Source organism: Danio rerio, chromosome 7 (assembly GCF_049306965.1).
Source record: "Danio rerio strain Tuebingen ecotype United States chromosome 7, GRCz12tu, whole genome shotgun sequence".
NCBI lineage: Eukaryota > Metazoa > Chordata > Actinopteri > Cypriniformes > Danionidae > Danio > Danio rerio.
The window spans coordinates 62,315,001-62,339,688 of record NC_133182.1 but is presented as its reverse complement, the minus strand read 5'-3'; the positions used below and the strand labels follow the sequence as shown (position 1 = coordinate 62,339,688).

General features: G+C 42.7%; 1 protein-coding gene across 1 annotated transcript in view; it reads left to right on the top strand.

Annotated features, from left to right (window-relative positions):
- The first annotated feature begins 1,421 nt into the window (after positions 1-1,421).
- The window catches only part of zgc:112271, a 28,178-nt gene continuing 4,911 nt past the window's right edge, over positions 1,422-24,688 (top strand). The window contains exons 1-2 of the mRNA NM_001243171.1: positions 1,422-1,641; positions 1,834-1,931. Coding sequence (NP_001230100.1) covers positions 1,579-1,641; positions 1,834-1,931 — 161 coding nt within the window. The 5' untranslated portion in view covers positions 1,422-1,578. The remainder of the gene's footprint in view (positions 1,642-1,833; positions 1,932-24,688) is intronic.

The window sequence follows — 24,688 nt, the reverse complement described above, 5'->3', positions numbered from 1 at the left end:
TGCAAAAATAACAATAAAAATTCATACTAAATATGGTAAAATTAATAGCTATATTGGAAGCGGTAGAGTGCTTAGAAAATGATGAGAAGAGCTATATAATATGCAGTGATTCTTTATCAGCACTTAAGAGCATTAAGTCAGGTGTAATTAAACGTCATCAGTGGTTGTTAAATGACAAGGAAAAAGACAAGGAAAAAAATATAATGTTTATGTGGGTTCCGGCCTATCAGGAAATGAAAAGGCAGATAAGTTGACAAAAAATAAATAAATAAATGAAAAACAAAACAAAAGGAAATTAATTAAAATCAATGTTTATTTATCAAAGTCAGAAAGAAAAAGCATGGAGAGAGATAATGAATAAATGGCAACAAAAATGGAATGAAGGGGCAAAGGGAAGACATGTATTCTATACAGCAGTGGTTCTTAAACTGTGGTATGTGTAGCACTAGTGGTATGCAGGCTTCCTTCTAGTGGTATGCAGAGGAATCCAATATCAATGTTATATGGTCATGCAACATATATTTCAAAATTTATCAAAAATGGTTCAGATATATGAATATTATGTCATATAGCCTATATTTATGAGGTCCAAGCAACATTTCCAGGTTTTGATGAATAGGTTACTATAGGTTAACACTTTACATTTAAATACAGTATTTTATTTATTTATTTATTTATTTATTTATTTATTTATTTATTTATTCATTATAATTTTTTTTACTTTTTAAGAACAGTAGCCTACTATTTTTAATGAACTTTTAAAAGCAGGTTTTAATTTTAACGGTAACATTTTTTAAAAAAAAAAATTTTTTTTTTTTTTTTACAAAGCACGGTACAGTGTTAATGTTTAAACAGTGTTTATGTTTAAAGTGGCTGATAATAATATATATTCTTAATAATAGTAGTTAATCTGTCACGATTTTAAACTGCAGAGTTGTAGCTGCTTTACTAGGCCTACTATGCTACTGTATTTCAATACTGCTCATCATGGTGGTACTTGGAGGGACAATTTTTTTTCTGAGGTGGTACTTGGTGAAAAAAGTTTGAGAACCACTGCTATACAGAATAAAAGAAGGGGTAGTAAGAAATGAGAACATGAGTAGAAAAGAAGAACAAGTAACTATAAGCAGAAGAGAACGGCACATAGTCATTTAAATGGATCTCTTTTCATTATGGTGAAACATGCAAAAGGTTATGTAATCAGTGCCAGGAGTAAAAAACAGTGGAACATGTATTTATATCATGCAGTAAATTTATAAAAGAAGATAAATCAGCTGATAAGTTTAGGAAACACAGAAATGAGTATTAAAAGTATAGTAGAATGTGCAGAAGAACAGACATGGAAGGAAGTGATTGATGAATTTCCTAAGGCAAACAGGACCAAAAAAGAATATAAAGTAAAAAAAGGAAAATCGTACAGAAGGGGGCAGTAATGCAACAAACAGGATGCCAGCTGCCGGTAATAACTAAAGAAGAAAAAGAACAGGAAAAGAAAAAAACAGCAACTGTGTCTACTTTGTTAATAATTAATAATTAATAATCCACCTTCTTCAAAGCTTATACTCTATCCCGGGAAATATGTCAGTTACCCCAGATTTGATTCGTAAGAAACTGATCGCGGAGATTGGTGCGATACACGTGGTATGTAACTATAACTGCACCTCTAGATGAATTTAGTAATTTTAGTTGCAAATCATATAAGTATCAGTATGTAGCTGTATGAATGGAAAGACAACAGTGGATTTTTTCATTGTTAGCAATTATATACTGTACATTAGTAGTTAAGTAATCTTGTGCCTTGTGTAAGAGTTACTTGCTTGCGTTTTTTTTCAGGATGTAGAAGACACGTCTCCAAGTAGATGTGCTGCAAGTTTTAAAGTTCTTGTAGTATCGCCTCAGTTTGAAGGAAAACAATTGTTGCAGCGACACAGGTGAGTTATTTGTTTAGCACTCTTTCCCATGTGCACAAGTAAAACACTTTTTAAAATTGTAATTATGCATTATATAAAAACTGATTGTATTATTTCAAATATTTAGTGTTGTTTAACGACATGAAATGAATGGCTCTGTTTAATTAGAATGAATAGTTGTTTTAACCTTAGATTGGTATTTTTGGTCACTGCTTTACCAAATAAAAGCACTGTTAAATGCAGTAGAGCAAAAATACAAATTAAATAAACTGTATTCAATGTTTTTTGGGGAGTCTATCTGTATTAAGGCACAACTTAAATAATCAAAACTAAGATAACAGTGCATTGTCTTCCTCATATCATTCATTCATCCATTCATTTTCTTTTTGGCTTAGTCACTTTATTTATCTGGGGTGGCCATAGCGCACAGGTGTCAAACTCAGTTCCAAAAGGGCCGCAGCTCTACACAGTTTAGTTCCAACCCTAATTAAACACACCTGATCAAACTAATTTAGTCCTTCAGGCTTGTTTGAACCCTACAGGTAAGTGTGTTGGAGCGTGGTTGGAACTAAACTGTGCAGGGCTTCGGCCCTCCAGGAATTGAGTTTGACACCCCTGCTATAGCGGAATGAACCGGCAACTTATCCAGCATAATTTTTATGCAGCAGAGGCTCTTCCAGCTGCAACCCATCACTAGGAAACATCCATACACACTCATTCACACACATACACTATGGACAATTTAGCTTCCCCAATTCACCTATACTGTATGTCTTTGGATTTGTGGGGGAAACCGGAACACCTGGAGGAAACCCATGTGAACACAGGGAGAACATGCAAACTCCACACAGAAACGACATCTGACCCAGCCTTGAAATGTGACTTGAAATGTTTACAATAACAGACCTTTAACACATTGGAATGGACATTTCTGACGATTCTTCATTTCGATTAATCCACAGGTTTGAAAAATGAGTAATCGATTGATTTATATATATATACACATACATAAATATTAATATATATATATATATATATATATATATATATATATTTTTTTTTTTTTTACTGACTTACATTACATAATATCCATATGTTATAGCTGTAACTGAACATTTCAGTTCAACAAAATACTTATCCTATCCTGCCTTCAATAACACGAGAGAGAGAGAGAGAGAGAGAGAGACAGAGACAGAGAGATAGAATATTGAAATATTACCTAATTTTTAATAAAAAAAAAACACTCCAGTGGGTGGCGCCAAGTCTCTATCCATTCCATACCAAGTCACTGAATCATTTGTTCAGATTCGTTCAAAACATATTCTGTGATGAAAGTGATTCACTATGAATGACACACTGGAATAGTTTAGAAGCGCAGATTGGTTAAACATTTGTAAATTTCGTTATGTTTGTGTAGACGTGCGTAGTTACGTTACTGTGATTTTGTTGAAAATTATTTTCATGAGAAACTGTCAAGACAGTCATAGCATTTATCCTTTTAAAAATTTTTTCCTCAGCACTGTCTTGATTGCTCTGTAAAGACTACATTGTAGCACGAAATCTTTACAAAGGGGAAATCTGGTGCATAAACAACAAATATAGACAAATATACAAATATAATACAGAAAACAGGGTGAGGGAGTAGCCTAAGCTTTATTATTAAATGTTTTGTGTAGGCTATGTTAAACAAGCATAGAAAAAAATAGGCATTGGTTATAGGTGTGTACAACGGAGGACTATAATGTTTAAATTTTATAGGCTGTTTATAATCGATTGTGTAAAAATATTGAATGAATTATTATAGAACCTATATCGAATATAATACTCCTATAATGTATAGTTCAAGCTTAGATCAATATCAAGATTTTATCTTTATTTTGTCATCTGTAATATAATTTTAATAAGCACTCAAGCGGAATTTAATATGGGTTATAGTCTATTTTCAAGATTTGAAAAGTGCTTATGTGTTGGATAAAGTGGTTGGAAATTTAATTGTGTCACTTTGAAAATTTATCTTTACAAATAGTTATTCAATAAATAAAATAAAAACATATTTATGCTTTGCATGAAATGAAAATGTGCGCATTTTGAGCAGCAGGAGAAGACCGAATGCATGGAGTTTGTTGCTTCATGAGCGTTGGAATGAAGAAATATTAAGCGGTCCTCAAATCTGCGAGTGGCCTTGAGCAAGTATGCAGAAATAATTTGCAGATTTAACGTTATGGGAGATATTCATGGGTGCTTCTGAGTGAAGTGTTCAGCTACGAAATGTTTTAATGTTTGCTTTTGCGCATTTATCTGCGACATGATTTGTGTTAATCACGTGGTTTATTATAAACCACGTGATGTTTATGCACCAGATTTCCCCTTTGTTAAGTATAAACCACGTGATTAACACAAATCATGTCGCAGATAAATGCGCAAAAGCAAACATTAAAACATTTCGTAGCTGAACACTTCACTCAGAAGCACCCATGAATATCTCCCATCAACGCGTCATCTGCTTTTCTGTTCCATTGTATCCTCTCCGGCTGCCCCTTTCTGGTCAGGTCTGTCAGAGGGCTGGCTATGGATGAGAAATTAGGTATAAAACATCTATAGTAGCCCGCTAACCCCAGAAATGCACGTACCTGGGTCTTTGTGGTGGGTTGTGGAGTTTCTTGTAGTGCTGTGATCTTGCTTTGTTGTGGCTGTATGAGACCTCTTCTGATGTGGAATCCGAGGTACTTGGCTTCTGCTAGACCCAGGTGGCATTTCTTGGGATTAGCTGTGAGCCCAGCCCTTCGAAGATCTAGGAGCACCCTCCGCAACCGGGATAGATGTTCTTCCCATGACTCGAAGTGGACGATCAGGTCGTCGAGGTATGCTGCTGCATATGGCTGGTGGGGCCTCAGCAGGATGTTCATCATTCGTTGGAACGTGGCTGGGGCCCCGTGGAGCCCGAAGGGAAGAACCCGTTAATGCCAGTGTCCACCGGGAGTGGAGAAGGCGGTTTTCTCCTTGGCGCTTTCACTTAGTGGTAACTGCCAGTAGCCTTTAGTGAGGTCGATCGTGGATATGAATCGGGCTCCACCCAGCCTATCCAGCAGCTCGTCCACCCGAGGCATGGGGTACCCGTCCAACTTTGAAATTTCGTTGAGCTTCCTGAAGTTGTTGCAGAAGCGGAGGGTGCCGTCGGGTTTGGGGACCATCACTATGGGGTTGGACCACGGGCTACGGGATGGTTCGATGATTCCTAATTTTCTCATCTTTTGGATCTCCTCGTTGATAGCCAGCCGGCGAGCTTCTGGTACTCGATTAGGCCTCTGCCGGACAATGGTGCCAGGTGGGGTGGATGGTGGATGATGGTGGTTCGGCCCGGTTTCTCAGAGAACACATCCTTGAGCTGACCGACCAAGGCTTGCAGCTCCGCCTTCTGATTCGGTGAGAGTTGCTCACCTATATGGACGACGGGAGAAGTTTCTTCTGAGAAGGCAACTAGATGACCTGGAGCTGCAACCCATTTCTTCATCAAGTTGATATGGTACAGTTGTTCTTCTCTTCTTCATCCCGGCTGACGGACTCGATAGTTTACCGGCCCTACCCTTTCTACCACCGTATATGGTCCCTTCCAGGATGCAAGGAACTTTGAAGTTGTGGTAGGTATGAGAATCATCACCTTGTCCCCTGGGTGGAATTCTCTGGGTTGGGCGGGCCGGTTATATAATCTCTGCTGGGCGCGCTGGGCTTCGGTCAGATGTTGCTTGATGATGGGCATGACTTTTTCGATACGTCCTCTCATGTCCCGTACGTGTTCAATTACTGACCGCTGGGGGTCTGGCTCCAGCTCCCAGGCTTGACGAGCCACATTTAATAGCCCACGTGGTTGGCGGCCAAACAGCAGTTCAAAGGGGGTGAAACCTGTGGATGCCTGGGGAACTTTTCCGATTCCGAATAACACATACGGGATCATGAGGTCCCAGTCGTGCCCATCCTCTGCCACCACCCGGCGGAGCATCTGCTTCAGCGTCTTGTTGAACCTCTCTACAAGGCCGTCAGTATGTGGATGGTAAACAGATGTTTTTATTTGCTTTACCTTGAGGAGGCGGCAGAGGTCTGCCATCAACCGGGACATGAATGGGGTGCCCTGGTCGGTCAGTATCTCCGCTGGTATTCCTACACGACTGCATAGCAGAAACAGCTCCTTTGCGATCGCCAATGACGTGGCTTTCCTCAGGAGAATCGCTTCAGGGTATCTTGTGGCGTAGTCGAGGATGACAAGGATGTGCTCATGTCCCCGGGCCGACTTCGGCAAAGGCCCTATCAAGTCCATGCCAATGCGGTTGAAGGGCACATCGATGATGGGTAAGGGTATCAGAGGGCTGGGGGGTGGTCGTTGGGGAGATGTTCTTTGGCAGATGTTGCATGCCTGACAATACCTCTTCACCTCTCCGTCCAGCCCGGGCCAGTGAAACTGATCGCGGATTCTTTTAACTGTGTTGGCCGCTCCCAGATGTCCAGCCATCGGGTGAGTATGTGCCAGCTCCAGAACCATCTCCCTCTTGGTCCTCGGAACGACCAATGGTGTCTTCTTTTTCCCCCGCCTCTCTGCGACACAGTACAGCAGACCATTTTGTACAATAAAATGCGGGAGGGGGTGAGGGCTGGGAAACCGTTCATTACCGTCAACGATTCTCACTTGTGGCCAGCAGTGTTTCAGCGTTTCGTCTTCTCGTTGCGCTCTTCTGAAATCGCCTCCTGCAGTTATCTGTTGGAACAGATCAAAATATAGGTTAGCCGATGATGACTCACCCCTCTGTCGCTCTCGGTGGCCATCAACGCTGGTTGGCGGTCCCGCTGAGCCTGTCCTTTGTTCTTTTTCTTCGGACGAGCCGATAGAGCCTGATGGTGGGTGAGGAGATCATCGAACCCCGGCCAGTCTCTGCCCAGAAGGAGGGGTACGGGAAGATCCGGAACCACTCCTACCTCAATGCTCCAGCTGCCCGGTTTAGCCGCGATGGTCACTCTCTGTGAGGGTACGTGGCGGGTATCCCCGTGCACACACGTAATAGGGATTCGCCCTTTTCCTTTTTGGTGATTTTTTTTTTTTTTTTAATGTTTTCGGGTGTACTAGGGTTATGGCGCTTCCTGTATCCAACGTGGCTGTTTGTTTTCCCCTCTAGAAATATTCTTCAGGTGGGAGCTTCGGGAGGGACGTTGCGATGTACCACGCACCCTGCTGTCCAGGCCTGGGTCGAGTGTGATGTGGGCATCGGCTCGTCGACTGGGCTGGGGACCGCCGGTCTGCTGCCTGGCCGTGCTGTGCCCTCCACCGGTCGCCATGGTGCAATTACCCTTCGGATTGGCAGAGCCGCTCTCTCCCCAGTCTCCCTGGCAACGTGAGCTTCTGCCAGCTCCACCGCCTCCACCAGGGTGGCCAGCGATTCGGGATTCCTCATGCTGGTAAGTGTGTGCAGTCGTCTTGGTAACGCCCTCCTCATTTTTTCGATCACCACTTTCTCAGCAACCTGGATCGCCAAAGGATCTCCTCCTAACAACCATAACTGCCCCAACCGAGATAGGTGAGCTGCTTGGGTACGTACCGGCTGCTTTTCATCATAGGACCACAGGGAAAATTGCTATGCTGCGCTGATTGTGGAGAGCCCCATTCGGGCGAGTATCTCCTTCTTCAATGCTTTATAATCGTCATTTTTTGGTGTCTCCAATGCAAAATACGCTCGTTGAGCTTCTCCAGTTAGGAACGGTGTCAACATCCTCGCCCAACTTTCCTTCGGCCATCTCTCTCTTTTGGCAATCACTTCAAAAGTGTGAAGGTAAGCATCTGTATCATCCAGGTAGCTGAGTTTGGTGATATAACGATGGGCGCTCACATCAGGGAACTGGCTAGGACCGGCCGCTTGGTGGAGCTGTTGCTCCATTCGGTCTTGTCTGGCGGTGAGCTGTTCTGTTATTACCTGTTGCTTTCTTGAAATTTTCGCTAGATGGCGTACTATCTCTTCCAGCGACATGACTCAGGAGGATGACAGCCGAGCAAGAGAGCGTGAGTGGGAGAGAGAAAGCGGATGCCTGTCTGTAACACAAAGAAAAAAATTCAGCGATTATTTCTCCTTATTGGTAAGTGTTGTTTTCTGAATTTTTTTCCTCTGCAATTACCCGCATTCTCCACCAGTTGTAGCGAGGCAGAGGGAAAACACTGACACAGTTGGATAAGTTTACAGACAAGTCCCCGGAGAGTGCTTTATTTACAAAGTGCAGGGTGTGAATACGGTGCTCTTCTTAGAGGTGAGGTGCTCTGGTGCTCCGGGAAGTAGGTGAAGGACAGTGAGTAGTCGGGTGTTGGATCGTCACGAGCTGGAGTCTGCTGTGGGAGAGACAGAGAGACAAGCATTAGCGCAGGGAGTCATTAGTTGAATGAAGCTCGTCTTCCTCTTGCGTGGGCTTGGCTTATATGCCTCTCCGCTTGATGACGTACAGCTGTGAGCGTTCTGGTGCTGATGATGGTCCAGCTGGGTTGGATTAGTGACCAGGGCGACATGGCATGCGTGTGCTCGCTACACTTAATAGGAATTAAATTTAACAAGATGATATCTATTTAATTTGATTAAATAGTGATATCTATTTAAGTTTGATTAATTGTGCAACCTTACCTTTCAGATGTCTCAGAGGTTAAAGTTTGTTGGTTTACACACCCAACAGATATCCACAAAAAGGTTTTTGTTAAAGTTTTGAAAGCATTTATTTTATTTTCCTAATGTGTCAACTGTCAATTTCATAGCAGTCACGTCCGTAACAAAGACAAGTCACAACCGAAACGATAGATTTACCTCATTAATGCAAAAATGAAAAACTAAACAAAACGAATTATATATGTTCCATACAGAGCCAACCCTAATCCATTTGACTGTTATAATTTGATTTGGTTTCTGCATTTTTATTCACAGAATTTCCACAAAGTATTTCAACTCACAAAACTCATGTCTTTTTTTGTCACATCCGTAACGCATTCATTTTGCCGTCATTTAAATATAAAACACCTGATATTTAAATAAGATATTAAATTTAAATTTAATAAAGATATTAAATTTATATTATATTAAAGATATTAAAGATATTAAATTTAAATATAAAACACCTGACTGATATTTTTTGATGCCTGAACTCCATGGTTAAGGGGTAAAAAAATATATAAACAGATTTTTCAATGTACTGTTAACATATACCTTCTCTGATATATGTTTAACAATTTTTTACTGCAAATGTCACATCCATAACGCTGGAATCAGCCATGGGTATATATATATATATATATATATATATATATATATATATATATATATATATATATATATATATATATATATATATGTGTATATATATATATATATGTGTATATATATATATATATGTGTATATATATATATATATATATATATATATATATATATATATATATATATATATATATATATATATATATATATGTGTATATATATATATATATATATATATGTGTGTATATATGTATATATATATATGATAAAACATAACAACTAAATATAACATTAAGTTATAAATCAGTCCTTTCAGGGGCATCTATATATTTATGCCTAATCAACAATCTTCTCCATAACCCTGTCTCTTTCAAAAAGTACTTTCTGATGCTGCAGCCAAGCTGCTTTTTGTATCAGTATCTAAGTGAGACAAAACATAAAAAATATATTCAGTTAAGCAAAGCAAAGTAATATTTTCATGTGTGTATTTTCTCCACCATTTGTACCATAAGATTTCTAGGGTAAAGAATTTTTTGGGGGAACTTAGGAAATAAATTATTTACAGGAGTTCCAGGATGATAAAGTTCTAGATATTTCAACAGTTGAAACAAATTTAGGCTTTGAATTATTTTTTCTTTCCAGAGAGAGAGATAGAAATAGAGAATGCAAACAAACTAGTTGAATAGAAAACAAACAGATACATAGATGCAGAAAACCCTTTCTGTGCAACTCCCAACTGAAAATCCCAGTTGTTAACATGCACGCAGAAATAATATACACCACTCATGTGTTGTGAGACTGGTGTAACAGCCTTCCATGCAGAGGTGTCTGCACACAGCGAGTTTGCATATCAACTTTAATCACCAGATAAAACTAAAGTTTAAATAATATAATGGTTTTATTTTGACTGAGCTTGGCTTCTGTAAGATGAAGCAGAAAGGAGAAATTTAATTCTTGGCCACCAGAGTCAGGATTCAGACAACAGATAATTTTATGAAAAAGATTAAATTAATATTTATAGAAAAAATAATTCTTAGATGATCTTAACATATCACACCAGTTGAGTGTTGGTTCCCAGTAACTGTTTCCAGTTGAAGGGGAGCCATGTTAGGTTGATCACTTCCAGTAGTGATGTCCAGTGGGCTCACAGCTGCCCACACATCTGCTTGGTAGCTTCAGGTCCTTGATCGGCAGGTATAACTGTGCTGGACTGAAACAGGACTCAATCCATGCAATCAGGACTAGATGGCATGCAACACTGCAAAGAAAGAAAATACAAGTAGTATGTTAATAGCATAAACACAAAGTTTAAAAAGAAGAGGTCCTTTTTATCTTTCAGCAAAATAATACTAACAACGTGTAAGGGCAGAATCAATGATCTGATCACACAAGATAAAAAGTCAAATAGCGTAGTCAGAGACGTTTAAAGATAAATTAATTAACATGTTAAATTGATAAACTGTTGATACACTCATGTCATTGACAAGTTGTGACAATATTAACAATGGGTTAATCTAATATTTTAAAGTTTAAATGCTAGCATGAGGGCAATATGATTCACGCAATATGAAAAGCACACTTTTGTTATATAAATGAGCAATATCACACTCGTAGCAGTGCGAAATGGCTGTATATCGGCATTGGGAGGCGTGCGTTGGCACGAGGCCACAGGCCCCCACCAGTGCCAATATACAGCCATATCGCACTGCTACGAGTGTGATACTGCATTTATACTACAGTTTGATGACATAATTGTGTAACATGAAATTAGCTCATTGTATGAATATTAATAATCAACAATAACGGTTTATTCTTAATTATTAATATTCCGGCTTAAGCTTCAGTCAGTTTGGTCAAACAAACATATGATTGTAAATGATCATGCTCGCGCGACCGAGCGGATTCCCAGATTATGAATATTAATTATCAACAATAACGAATTATTATTAATAATTAATATTCCGGATCAATTTATTGTTAATTTGACCAAACGAACACAAGCAGAGCCGCCGCTCTTCCGAGCGGACACGGTAATCTATTCATTTAGAAAAAGGGAATTTAATTGCTACTTCTTGTGAAGTAGATTAATCATTCAAAAGTTTTAAACAACTTATAATAGCTAGGCAGGGGAATCTGTATTTCAGTGACATTTTCTCGTGAGGCAAACAATACAATTCATTTGATTATAAATGGAATTTATTGACTAGTCAGACGTAACGAACAAACAAACGCACAAACATACATTAAACACAAAACAAAGGTAAACCACGTTTAGATATCGGGTCTATAGAACGTGTAACAGCAAAGAGAAATAGTAAAGCTAGAAAATATAGATTTCAGATTAAAGAGTGACAAAACTCTCAGTTCCACACACACCATTACGGACCACCAAGGTTATAAAAAACACCTTTTTGATAAAAGGGGCACAGCTTAACCGCATAACTAAAATCACCTGGTCTTTCATGTCTGGCGGTCTCTCTTATGCGTCTCTCTTCCGTCGTGATGAAAACTACTCTTGATGTCCTTTGATGCGTGGAGTTTGTAATGCAGTTCGGACGAACACGATCGCAAACTTTAAACTGAATTTACTTTGCCGGAAAATAAAGAAACGTGGCGGGAAAGTCCATGCGGCGTAGGAAAGCCGCGTGGCCCGAAGGCCACCGACAATGATGTTCTTCTTAGGACGTTCTCTTTCTGCCCAGATGTTTGGGAGGGCAGAATGAGTTATACCTGCGGGTCACGTGACGACCCGTACAGCATTCTGACCAATGATTTCAGGGGAAAGTTTGCGCGCGAACCTTCCTTTGTCTCTGGGCTGCTCGTATGCAAATTTGAGCGTCCGCCTAAAGCATGCGGACAGGCATTTAATACAGGGCTTTAAAGAATAAAGCAATGCGAGTTATGGTCTCGACCTATGCACCATGTGTTGTAAAATGTCAGCAGAAACCCATCGGTACCAAACATGGGGGTGTTGAGAGTACATCAACATAATTTTTCATATCCTTACAATATTTATGCTTTACAAAGGCCTAAATGGAACATGCATACAGGTTATAAGAGATGTTACACAGGTATGAAAAGTCAGAAATGAGGTACAAAGTTTACAAAACATAACACATTGGTTTTGTGCTGGTTCTGGATTTGATGAGTTCATTTTCTTTCTTATCTTATCTGTCATGTTCTTTTGAAGTAGGCAGAGAGTGGTTCTGTGAAGTTAACATGTCACCACGGATTACTAAGCCAGACTTTTCGTCGCCAAGTGATTTTATTGTCCTGGCGATTCACCCAGATTGTTTTCTGGAATGTTAAATGGAATGTTTATCTCCAGAATGCAGGTTACAATATGTTACAGTCCCCCTCTTCCCAAACAACGTGGTTCGGAGAAAACCCGGTTGGTTGGGATCTAACTTAACTTGTTGGTTGGGCAGGAAGTGAGGGCCCCTCGATGTCCGTTCCTGAGTCTCCTTTCCCAGCTTTCCGCTGAAAGGCTTGTGGGAGTATGGCGGTGCACTTGTTCACTGGTGCTTGCATCTTATTGAATGGCGAGGCCCTTGTTAATGTGTGCACGGAGTGGTAGTTGTTCCGCAGTTTTCCAGAGATGAGTGATAGAAGAGTATAGTTGTGAGGTTGCAGTGGTCTTCTGGTGAGACTGAGGTACAGGATCGTGGCTGTATCCTGTGTAGGAAAGGAAGAGAGAGAGAGGGAACAGGGAAGAGCGTAGGTGGTGTCTGAGAGAGAGAGAGAGAGAGAGGGAATAGGGGAGAGAGTAGGTGGTGTCTGTGATGACTGTGCTTGGCTGGGCATTCCACTGTGACACCGGTTGCAGGGTCTCTACCCCCTTTCCTGGCTTGTGGCCCAGTGTTTGTTACTCTGGTTGTGATACGTAGGTTTGAGGGTTGGCTGCTATGCAGCTGAGCGTATACAACCAGGAGTCTTTGCCCTTCCTGTGCGATGTTGGTAGTGCAGGGTGGGTGCCTCTGTCCAAGTTGTTTTCATCATCAGAAAATATGCCATGGTCTGGGCTGTGTAGTCGGTGCTGAGAGACACTCTACCCATTTGGTGTACTGGCATATGAGTTCAAGGGGAAGAGAAAGCGAAGGAGAGGAAAACAAAAAAAAAAATAAATTGTTGCTCCTTGTGAGCCCATGGAAGTGTCCCGCCCGATCCATCTGGGTGTCTGATCATGAGAGGATGGTTTCTCTGTTGCTGTGGTGCTCGGTGAATCAGCGCCCTGGGCATGTTTTGCTGTGTGCAGGGTCAGTACATTAGCATTACCCTCCTCTGGCTCTGAGGCAGCATGAACTGTGGTGTCGTGGGGTCTTCAGGGACAACCCAAAAAGGATTCACACGCACCTGTTTTTTAAGATGTAGGAGGTGTTTAGTGACATCTGTGTTGAGGCTGAGGTCAGACAGAAGGATCGGGTGGTAGGTGGGGTGAGTGGTGGAAAACCAACAAAACAAGAGACAAAGTAAAAGTAAAAAAATAAAACTGGTCTGACGTGAGGAGTCAGATGCCTACGTGGTCGCAATGTCGTTTGCGACATTTGTCGGGCTGGTGAGATTGGATGTGGCAGCTAGGCTAGGCAGGGTTGTTGGCTGCCGGTTACAGCTGCCAGATCTCGGGGTTTTGGTTGGGTGGTGACCATGGTCCACCATGTGATACACCTTCTTGGTAAGGGCATCGGTCCAGTCATTCAGGTCCTTGTCAGTGCCTGAAAGTTTGAACTGTTCTTATCTTCTTCTGTAGACGACCATGATGTGGTTGTCAGTGTTGTGGTCGCCTACTTGGGAAGAAGAAAAAGTGTTGACGTTTCACGGGCTTGTGGTGGGCAGTTCTGAAGCCTTTTGTTTCCCCCCTAGGAGGTGGAACGTGAAACAGAGTCAAGAAAGTTGGAGTCTGCAGCTAAGTGCACTCTGATGTCATGGGCTGCTGTGCTTTGAAGGGTTACAATGGTGGCTGCCATTTCTGCATACTGCGGTGGTTGTGGGAGCATCCATCGACACAGGTTGTGGGCATACCTTGGCACGCATTCTCATCCCAGTACTTGGGAGTACTAGAATGACAGGTTGGCAGAGGTGGCTGGGGTTCCTCCTCTACAGCGTTGCCAATTGTCTGTCAGTTGTACAGTCTTGGTAAACAGCTATGCTGTTACCCAGCGTGGATTTGTGGCTTAAGGTGTAACAAGTGTCAATACAGTGGCCCTAGGGGGCCATCGGCCGCATGGCCGTACTGGCGTTAGACTTTATGCCATCCCGGATGTGCTGACTGTTCAGTAACATGACAGGTTGGTGGCAGGTGTCTATGATGGCTTCTGTGCTCCAAAGAAGTTGGAGAGTAGTTGTTGAAATGGCACCCACCGTGCAGAGAGATGTTATTACACAGTCTTAGTATTTGCCTTCTGGCGCAAGGAGTGTCTTACTTGCATATGCCCAGACGTTGTCTCACTTCAATCGTGGCCAGCTGTTGACCTTCCGTCAAACAGAAGGACAGCCCTTTTTGACAGGGTGGTCACGGGTCGAGAAGTCTTTGAACAGTTCTAAAAGACGAGTCTGGAGTAGTTGCACCACCTTAGGGAGCCGCTCAGTTCAGAGACCTTGCTAGGCGGTAGTCTTTGCGCTAGCCACAGTCAACTGTTGTAGGCCATGGTCTATCTCCTTTGAGTGGCCAGGCACGGTGGTACTTTCATTAAGGATGTCATCAACGTAGATGAGGTTACCTCTAACATAAGCATCGGGATATGCTTTGTTCAGGAGGGTGTTGCTTTCGGCTGGTGAGTTAGCCTAGCCGACGGGGCACCTCATGATCGTTTAGTGTCTGTTGTTCAAGGTGAAAGCTAGCTTATTTGAATGTACAGGTATTGTCCAGAAGGCGGGGACCACATCAAGCGTTGAGGAGATGGTTGGTCCTTGAATTCTGGGCACTTCCTGTTCCAGTGGTGTCATTGGCCCTTGTGACAATGGCATTTGCTGATTTAGCTTTCTATGGTCAGGCACCCTTTGACCCTGGGCTTGAGGATGGGCCAGATGGGTGCCGAGCAGGTTTTGTTGCATAGCCCGATGTCCTTTTTCCAGCATGGAGTTGGATATTTCCATGTGAAGGTCAGTGGGACTTGCAGTCTAGAGAGTCTTTAGCGAGGACACCGTTGTAGTCATACAGGATGTGCTGACGTTTGTCGGTTGACATCATCCTGCGTGGCCTCAGCATGTCTGTTCTGTTGAGGAAAGTGCCCTGTCTTCATCCATGTTAGTGATGGGGTGACGAGTGGCTGGGCACACTGCAAGGGGTTAGTCCTCAGTGAGCTCACTTCTGCCTACCTGTTATTTGTTTACTGGTAAGACAGATGTGAGTGTGGTGAGCTTTAATGGAACAGTATAGTTTGTGTTTTCTAAGCTCCTCTCTGGTGTCGTTGCATGTGGGGTGAGGCCACTAATTGGCCCAAGAGTTCAAAGTCATGGAACTCGTAGCTGACCAATCGTCCCAGTAGGTAGTCTTTGGGGATTTTTTTTATGTCAGTTGCCATGCAGCTATTACACAAGACATATACTGTTCATGAGGACAGTTCAATTTAGGGTATGGCTTCCAGGTTGAGGCCCAGTTTTATGCCTTCTGTTGTTGGTTGGAAGAAAACCCAATGTATGGTTTAGAGTTCGGCCTTTCGTATGGAGAGCCATATAGAGCACCTGTTTGTATAGCCTGGCACCACTGAGTCTTGTTTGCTGATGACGGAGCAGGCCTCTGGCATGGTCTGGCCTGAGTGGGGCCTCTTGAGGGTGACAGCCATCGTTGTTGGCTGTGAGAAGTGTGGGTGCCTATCACCGGTCGTTAAAGGTGTCTATATATATGCCTAAAGATGTATCAGGCTATTAGCTCTGATGTAAACATCGTGCGGCGGGGCCGTGAGAGTTAGGACGGGATGGGTCAACCATCCGCTGATTCCGATTCAAGTTCAATGTGCAAATGCTGTTGGCAGTTGTCATGTGTGAGAGTTCAGCATTTGGACAGTAGTGTGTATGCTCGTTAGTCGAACACAGGTCTGGGGGTGTGTTCAGGCGGAGTGTCGCACAGTGTGAGGCTGATGGCTGCTGGGTTGTCTGCTCACAATGCAAGCACAGTGTCATTCACAGTCCGGTTATTCAACATTAAGCCCTTTGAGGCCTGGGGCAGCAAGCGTTGGGGTTGCTAGCTGGTTTGAAGGCTGCAGAGTAGCGACCTTGACCCCGTCTATGTTGTTGAATTTGGGTTCTCGCGGGTTCCAGCAGTTTTCCGCGACCTCGGTGACCTGACAGTCTGTTGGGGTTGACCTGACGGCTGTGAGAGAGTTCTTGCACTTGGGCCCAGATTTTAAAGGGGTTTAAAGTTCGAAAGAGGTTCAAACATATCCAGCGGATCTTTACCATTCAGCAGCAGGTATGTGCCCATTGGCGACGGGTACACGGGGTGCACTGCAGTCATGGGGACAGTCGTTACTTGAATGGGAGCGACGTATGTGAGTTGAACCTCAGTTTGGCTGTATGATTTGCACCATCAGCCTGCCTGGTTGGCAGTTAAGTGTTCGTTTTAGTCTCTGAGCTCTTGCTTTGAGTTACTCAAACAGGAAAGATGACATTATTGTGAGGTCTGCTTCCGTGCTGACGCGCGTTTTTCATCTTTCTTTCATCTCCACGGTTACAGCCAAGTAGCGCGTTGTTGCCGCGCCCTTTTGTTCAGGTTCCCCAAGAGTTGAAGTGCAGGGGCCTGAGCAGTTGTTTGTACGCAGGTGTGGCTGGTTGGTGGGCTGTGGCTCGGGAGGTAAACAGACAACCAGACCAGTGTTTCCTGGTACCCGAGGTTGCAAGCATGGTGGCACTGGCTGCTTCTTGGGGGAAGCGTGATGCTGCAGTTAGATACACAGTCTTTAGCTTGTGTTGGACTCGCAGTACTCTGCGGGGATGGAGCAGAAAGCAGGTGTTCAGGGGGGGTAAATGGTTTTGGACCCCCCTCAAGTCATAAGGAGTCTGGCTTGACTTCCTGTAGGGCCCCTTCAAGCTTTTTAGCAGTTCTGCTGCTCATGACGCCACTGTGTCGTTGTTTGGTGTCAGGTTTTCACCTTTGGCTTTCTCTGGCGTGTAACTAGCTGGATGCTGGTTGCTCGAGCTCCTGGCTACTGCAGGTTGGTCATTCCTTGGTTGCTGTTAGGCTCCTTTTGGGCTGCTTGTGGTGAGTGGTTTGTCCCAGTGTGTCTCTGAGCATCCTGTCTGGTGTTGGGACATGCGCCTTCCTGGAGGTGCTGTCCTCTGCTGGCGGAGAAAGGCTTTAACTCACTGTTTGGAAGTCTTGCGGCTGGGAAACAGTAACGTGCCTTTTAAAGTCAGCTCCGGATGAGATTCTGAGACAGGGTAGCTCGTAGGTGTTTGATAGTCTTTCAAAACAGTCTTTGTTTTGAACAGATTTTATGAGCTAAAATCTGCCGCTGTTGGGTGGTCAGGGCGTGGGGGCAGGGCATTGCCCGTGTGCGGACTCACCACAGAAAGCAGGCTTTTGAGAGAGAGAGGATCTGGAAGGTGAACTCCTCCGTCCGTGGCTCATTTCCTGTCTCGAAGTAGGGTTGGTGTAGTCAACTGCAGTATGCTTGTGAGGTCTCTTGGCTGTTCTGAGACCCATGGCGACAATCAGTCCTTACTCTGACACGGGGTCAGGTAAAACACTCTAGTAAGAGCTCTTGCATCGGCTCGTAATCTGCTTTGATGGCACGGCGCTGTTGATTCAGGAAACTTCTTGCCTCACGGCTCGAAGTAATTCTTAGCAGATACAGTTTGTCACAGAGAGTGGCACTTGGCCTCTGTGTAAAAGTGTGAAAGTCAATGTCTTAAAATTAGGAGTGCATGTCGCCGCCTTCAGCAAGGTTTGGGGTGAAAGTTGGCATTTCCCTGGCCAGCTGGTTCAAAGTCGTTGGCTGACAGATGGTGTCTGTCGTGGGGGACCCCATTGAAGGGAGTCCTGGCCCTGTGTTACTGATGGGCGTTGCTGGAATGCTGGCTGGCGGGGCGGTATGAGTTGGATTCACCCCCCTCTGCTGGTCTATCCAGTCTTGGCCTTTGGGCTGACTGCGGCACTTCCCCTTTCGGATAGTCACATGGGTTGTAGGAATGTGACCGTTCTGGGTGAACTCTGTCAAGTTCATGCATAAAGTCTTTTGGTTGGGTTCCGTGTTGGAATTTTGCTCGGGCCCTCAGCCGTTGACTTTAGAGGCTTTGGCCCGAGCTTCACTGTCTTTAGTTCTGCTCTTTACAATAGTGTTTCAGCTTTGTAGCTTTACACTCAGTTCATCTTTGGCTTTTTCCTCTTGTCGCTCCTTGTGTCCGTTGTCCGCTTGTAGCTCCATCGGGGCGCGCTGTAGTCCGTCCATTTGCTCCAGAAGTTCGGCGTCCTTTTCCCTCGTCGTCTTGCAGGCGTCCTGGGCTCGATGCTCCAGCTGGTTGAGACCCTTTCCTATGGGTCTGGCCGGTGCAAGGGTGAGGTGTGTCAGGGCCCTGGAGAGTTGAGTCTGGGCTTGGCTGTCATGGCTCCGGGCTAGGTCGTTCGCCCTCAGCGGATTAATGCAGACGTCCAGCTGTTCTCTGCTTGGCCGCTGCAGCTCCATGGCGTCGTTGGGCAGGAGGTTGTGGGTTAAGCACTTAACCAGGCCTCCAGTTGGTCCCAGTGAGCAGCGGGCTGGGCGCACTTGACATGCTGGTCTGTTGGGTGAGACAGAGATCACAAGGGAGAGAGAGAGAGACCCACATGGCCAAATCGAGTGGATGTTAGCATTGTGCTATATTATTAGTCTGACAGGGTTGTCAGCTAGGGGGTATGTGCCGGCTAGACGTTGGTCCTTCTAAGGATCCACTGGGGGCCGGACAATTCGGATGTCGAATTTGGGTGGCTAGATAACAGTTGATATCTACGTACTGGCCTCAAGGCTTTTAGTCATGCGCCAGGCTGTGCAAATTATCAATCAATTATTTAAATCACCCTGGTGGTTCTCAATAGCGTGGTCTCTGAGCAGGTCAAAGTAAATAAAAAGAATTAAGTAAATAAAAATAACAGTAACCCCAAAAAAAACAAAAATGAATAATACTAACGATAAGTTAGACAAAAAGGCACCTCGCTCGGATGAACGAGTGTACAGGGAAAGAAAAATGAAAGAAAATACTAATATGGATATCAGTAAATATGAATAAAAATAAAACTGAAAGACAGACAAGGATGAGAAACGAGGGAGAGAGAGATAGAGAGAGAGAATAGCAAAACCTATGGGCATGTCTAAAATGTTCGTTTTATAGTCCTGTAGTGGGCTAGGTTTAGACTAGGTTTTACATGCTATTTACACTTGGTGGTGAGTGAAAGGCAATCAGATGAAAGTCGCAAGAGCGTGCTATCTGGCTAGACTTTCCCCAACTCCTACTGCAGTCGCTATCAGATCACTTGCCTATAATGTAACTCGGTTGTGAACTTACACAGCGTAGGCTTTTAGCACAATACGTAGCACTCAAGAAAGTCACTGACCGCCTGGCATGATTCAAAATTGGGTTTTGCCTGATGATTCCGGTGCCGCACTAGGCCTGTAGAATGAGGTGGCCAATCTCACTCAGGCGGGCACGTGTGTGGAATCATGACAGGGTAATTAACCAAGATTGATCGTATGCCAGTTGACACGGACGGTGCTTCTTGGAGTACGATTGCTGATGCCACTGTGATCCACACAAGCCGGAGAGACAAAACGCCAAGGTATCTAACGCATCCTTCAGCAGGGGTCAGTTATGTCAGACAGATGAACCCAATCTTTTGATCTGCAACCTGAATAACCTGTACGCTTAACCACACAAGCACAGAGGACTCGGGTCCGGATACGGGCAGTACTATGGATCTACTATTCTGGGCGAGCCAGTTGGAGTAGGAATCTTAGTATGCTGTAGTATCTGATGGATAGAGAAGGTTATCACCCTGTGATGGAGGGAGGCTAAAGGAAAATTAAATCGGCATAAAAGAATCTAAAAGAATAATCATAATAATCCCCTATAGGTAAAAGCAGTACAGGACGGCTTAGAAAAAGTAGAAAGAGTGCCTTAGTATTCAGGGGCATCTACAAACATTAATGGGTTAGCCCAACATGTTTTAATCAGATGTGGGATCTATAGATTGATAGCTCTGAATTTAGCTTCAGACTAATACTTGCCCTAATATAGTTATACTTTCCCTATAACCTAAGAGGTGAGGGAATAAATAAGGCATGAGGAAAAGATGGAGTAAAAAAAAATCAAAAGGGAAGAAAAATTATGCCTATTAATGATAATAATAGAGAGATTAAAGGCTATTCCCCAAATAGCAAAACCAACAAAATTAAAATTAAACATGACCTAAGTTTAGAATAGATTATTGGGAACTTGATTAAAAAATCAAGTAATAACAAAATAAACTGGACAACGGTATTAAAATGAAAAAGACAGAAGGCAGAAAATTAATAAAAAAAAAAATTGAAAGTAACAAAATAATTCATAATACCAAAAGAAATAAAAACAGACCAATAATCTATACTTAGGTAACTAAACTATTGTTTGGATAAAATGATAACAGGGAAAATAAAATGCTTAATCGAAATTAAAACAAATTAACTCCAAACTGTTTGACCATTTCAGACCACTTGAGACACAATGGTGGGCGGAACTGATGTGAGAAGAGCAGGAGGAGACAGGGGGAGATGTTTCCGAGTTGCACTTCACATTCGGTTAGCCTTGTGCTAAAGTTTGTTAATATTACAAAATGTGAAGGGTTGGTTTGCTTAAGCATTAGCTGGCGTTAGCGGCTAGCAAGTTGTTACGCTTCGCATCCGGTTAGCCTTGTGCTAACAGTTTGGTAATATTAAGACGCGAAGGGTTCGTTTACTTAAGGCTAGTCGTTAGAAGCTAGCGAGTGGTTTTGCCCTGTGATGTAAACCGCGTCACACACTCTGCCTCCTGAAGGCGGATCTTGTGCTTTGGGGTGGTGACTACGTCCTTCACGCATGCGTGCGCGCGCACTAGTTACATGGACGAGGAGTCAATGAGCGCTCGAAGAGTCATTTTTATGAATGAGTTCTCATTCATAACTTGGTATGCGGCTGACTTCACAAAGGCAAAGCGCGAACCACTAAGATTCCCATAAACGGTCATTATATATCATGTTGCCTTAACACTGATAATAATATTCGACCATTACAATTAGACAAACAAACATAAAATGCGAGACGTCTCTCGAGGCGGTGCACGTTTGTACACATATTTGGTCCGGACGAGCATAACTGAAATATGGGAATTCACATCCATATCAGATTTCGGTACCATTTAAAACACGCTTATGATTCTGAGAATTCCTTTCTTCAGAAAGCGGATTACAGGCAAGCTTGCAGCTCCCGAATACATTAATTTAGAACCGTCCAGCAGTTCTGAAATTAATTTCGCACGGCGGCGAAGCAAAGAGGTTAAACGTTAGGCAGCTAATCTAACAGTTTGAAACCACGGGAGAAATAGTCTAGAGGTTTTCTAGCTTTAAAGGCCTTTTAAACGGACAGGTTTGGGGTTTCCAAACTGTCTTACAAGCGCTGAGAGAGGTGTCTTTTCCTCCGACAGGCACACTAATATATTTAAATGATTTGCAGAACGTGCGTCTCAGCAAAATCGGTTTAAAATATATATGAACTGCAGTTTAAATTGTTACACTCTACACGGGCAGTTCTCTGCTGTGTTTAGTGAACAGAATGGCTGAAGGAGGCTTTTCGTTCTTCCAGTTTTGAAGGAAAGGAAATGCTTCTCGCGGTCCTTTTTTCTATATCGCGCTTAATAAATCACCATGAATTGAAAAGTTTGTTTCAGAGAAAATGTTTGAAAAACTGCCCGCATTCTCTCCACCAATATATGTAACATGAAATTAGCTCATTGTATGAATATTAATAATCAACAATAACGGTTTATTCTTAATTATTAATATTCCGGCTTAAGCTTCAGTCAGTTTGGTCAAACAAACATATGATTGTAAATGATCATGCTCGCGCGACCGAGCAGATTCCCAGATTATGAATATTAATTATCAACAATAACAAATTATTATTAATAATTAATATTCCGGATCAATTTATTGTTAATTTGACCAAACGAACACAAGCAGAGCCGCCGCTCTTCCGAGCGGACACGGTAATCTATTCATTTAGAAAAAGGGAATTTAATTGCTACTTCTTGTGAAGTAGATTAATCATTCAAAAGTTTTAAACAACTTATAATAGCTAGGCAGGGGAATCTGTATTTCAGTGACATTTTCTCGTGAGGCAAACAATACAATTCATTTGATTATAAATGGAATTTATTGACTAGTCAGACGTAACGAACAAACAAACGCACAAACATACATTAAACACAAAACAAAGGTAAACCACGTTTAGATATCGGGTCTATAGAACGTGTAACAGCAAAGAGAAATAGTAAAGCTAGAAAATATAGATTTCAGATTAAAGAGTGACAAAACTCTCAGTTCCACACGCTCCATTACGGACCACCAAGGTTATAAAAAACACCTTTTTGATAAAAGGGGCACAGCTTAACCGCATAACTAAAATCACCTGGTCTTTCATGTCTGGCGGTCTCTCTTATGCGTCTCTCTTCCGTCGTGATGAAAACTACTCTTGATGTCCTTTGATGCGTGGAGTTTGTAATGCAGTTCGGACGAACACGATCGCAAACTTTAAACTGAATTTACTTTGCCGGAAAATAAAGAAACGTGGCGGGAAAGTCCATGCGGCGTAGGAAAGCCGCGTGGCCCGAAGGCCACCGACAATGATGTTCTTCTTAGGACGTTCTCTTTCTGCCCAGATGTTTGGGAGGGCAGAATGAGTTATACCTGCGGGTCACGTGACGACCCGTACAGCATTCTGACCAATGATTTCAGGGGAAAGTTTGCGCGCGAACCTTCCTTTGTCTCTGGGCTGCTCGTATGCAAATTTGAGCGTCCGCCTAAAGCATGCGGACAGGCATTTAATACAGGGCTTTAAAGAATAAAGCAATGCGAGTTATGGTCTCGACCTATGCACCATGTGTTGTAAAATGTCAGCAGAAACCCATCGGTACCAAACATGGGGGTGTTGAGAGTACATCAACATAATTTTTCATATCCTTACAATATTTATGCTTTACAAAGGCCTAAATGGAACATGCATACAGGTTATAAGAGATGTTACACAGGTATGAAAAGTCAGAAATGAGGTACAAAGTTTACAAAACATAACACATTGGTTTTGTGCTGGTTCTGGATTTGATGAGTTCATTTTCTTTCTTATCTTATCTGTCATGTTCTTTTGAAGTAGGCAGAGAGTGGTTCTGTGAAGTCTCCCAGACTTGTTAACATGTCACCACGGATTACTAAGCCAGACTTTTCGTCGCCAAGTGATTTTATTGTCCTGGCGATTCACCCAGATTGTTTTCTGGAATGTTAAATGGAATGTTTATCTCCAGAATGCAGGTTACAATATGTTACAGTTGTGTATATTGTGCTGATCTCCCTTTATTTAATCACCCTAATTAAATAAAGTTAAGATCAGGATCCTCCCTTAGCTATATTTCTTACCAAGAGTTTAGTTAAAGGATCGTCTTTAAAGAACGTATTTTGCAAAAGAATAAATTAGAGCATACTTTACCACACAGGGTAACTTAAATGGGTTCTGGAAAATGAAGTCATTGTCCACTCCAGTGAAGAAAATTAATAAAATACACTTTTATTAATAAAATAAAATCCAGTGAAAAAGTAGGTCAAACAAAAGACAAACAGAAAACAAAAATCCTTACTTTGTCCCCAGTTGGCGGACAAAGGGCAACCAACCTCAATGAACAGAAGTCGGGAAGCGCAAAGCTGAAGAGTACATGTCAGCTTTTATACTCAGTAGCCCATTTCACACAGTGATACCGGTAAATATCCGGAAAATTTCCGGAACGACTTTACCGGTATATTCAAAAAAGCGCTGTTCACACAGGCGAGGACGTTACGGAAATTTTCCGGAAAAGAGCATTCACACATCCATTCCAAAATACCGGTAAATTCTGACATCATTCACCACAAATGAGCTTTAAACGGTTGCGCTTGTATTTGTAAACATTTGACTAAATTACAAACTCTGTGGATGATCAATATTGTGAACAACTTTCGCAGGATCACTTTCGCATGTCGAGATGTTCATATTATCTGCGTGTGCAGGCGCTCATATGCGCACGCAAAGCTTAAAGGTAAACAAACAACGGCTTATCATAAGCATCTCATCGATGATTATTTACACAGTTGGCATTAAGAAGAACATACAAACGTAATCTGACTAACTTCTAGCAGCTAAATGTGTCTGGAAAAATATTCAAAGGCTTTTATCCTCACAAACCGCGCGGACGTAAATGCGTCTGACTGTTGTGATTGGCTAAAGCAGACGTCTCACGTCAGCACGTTCTAGACGTGCACGCGCTTATTACGGGAATCTTCCT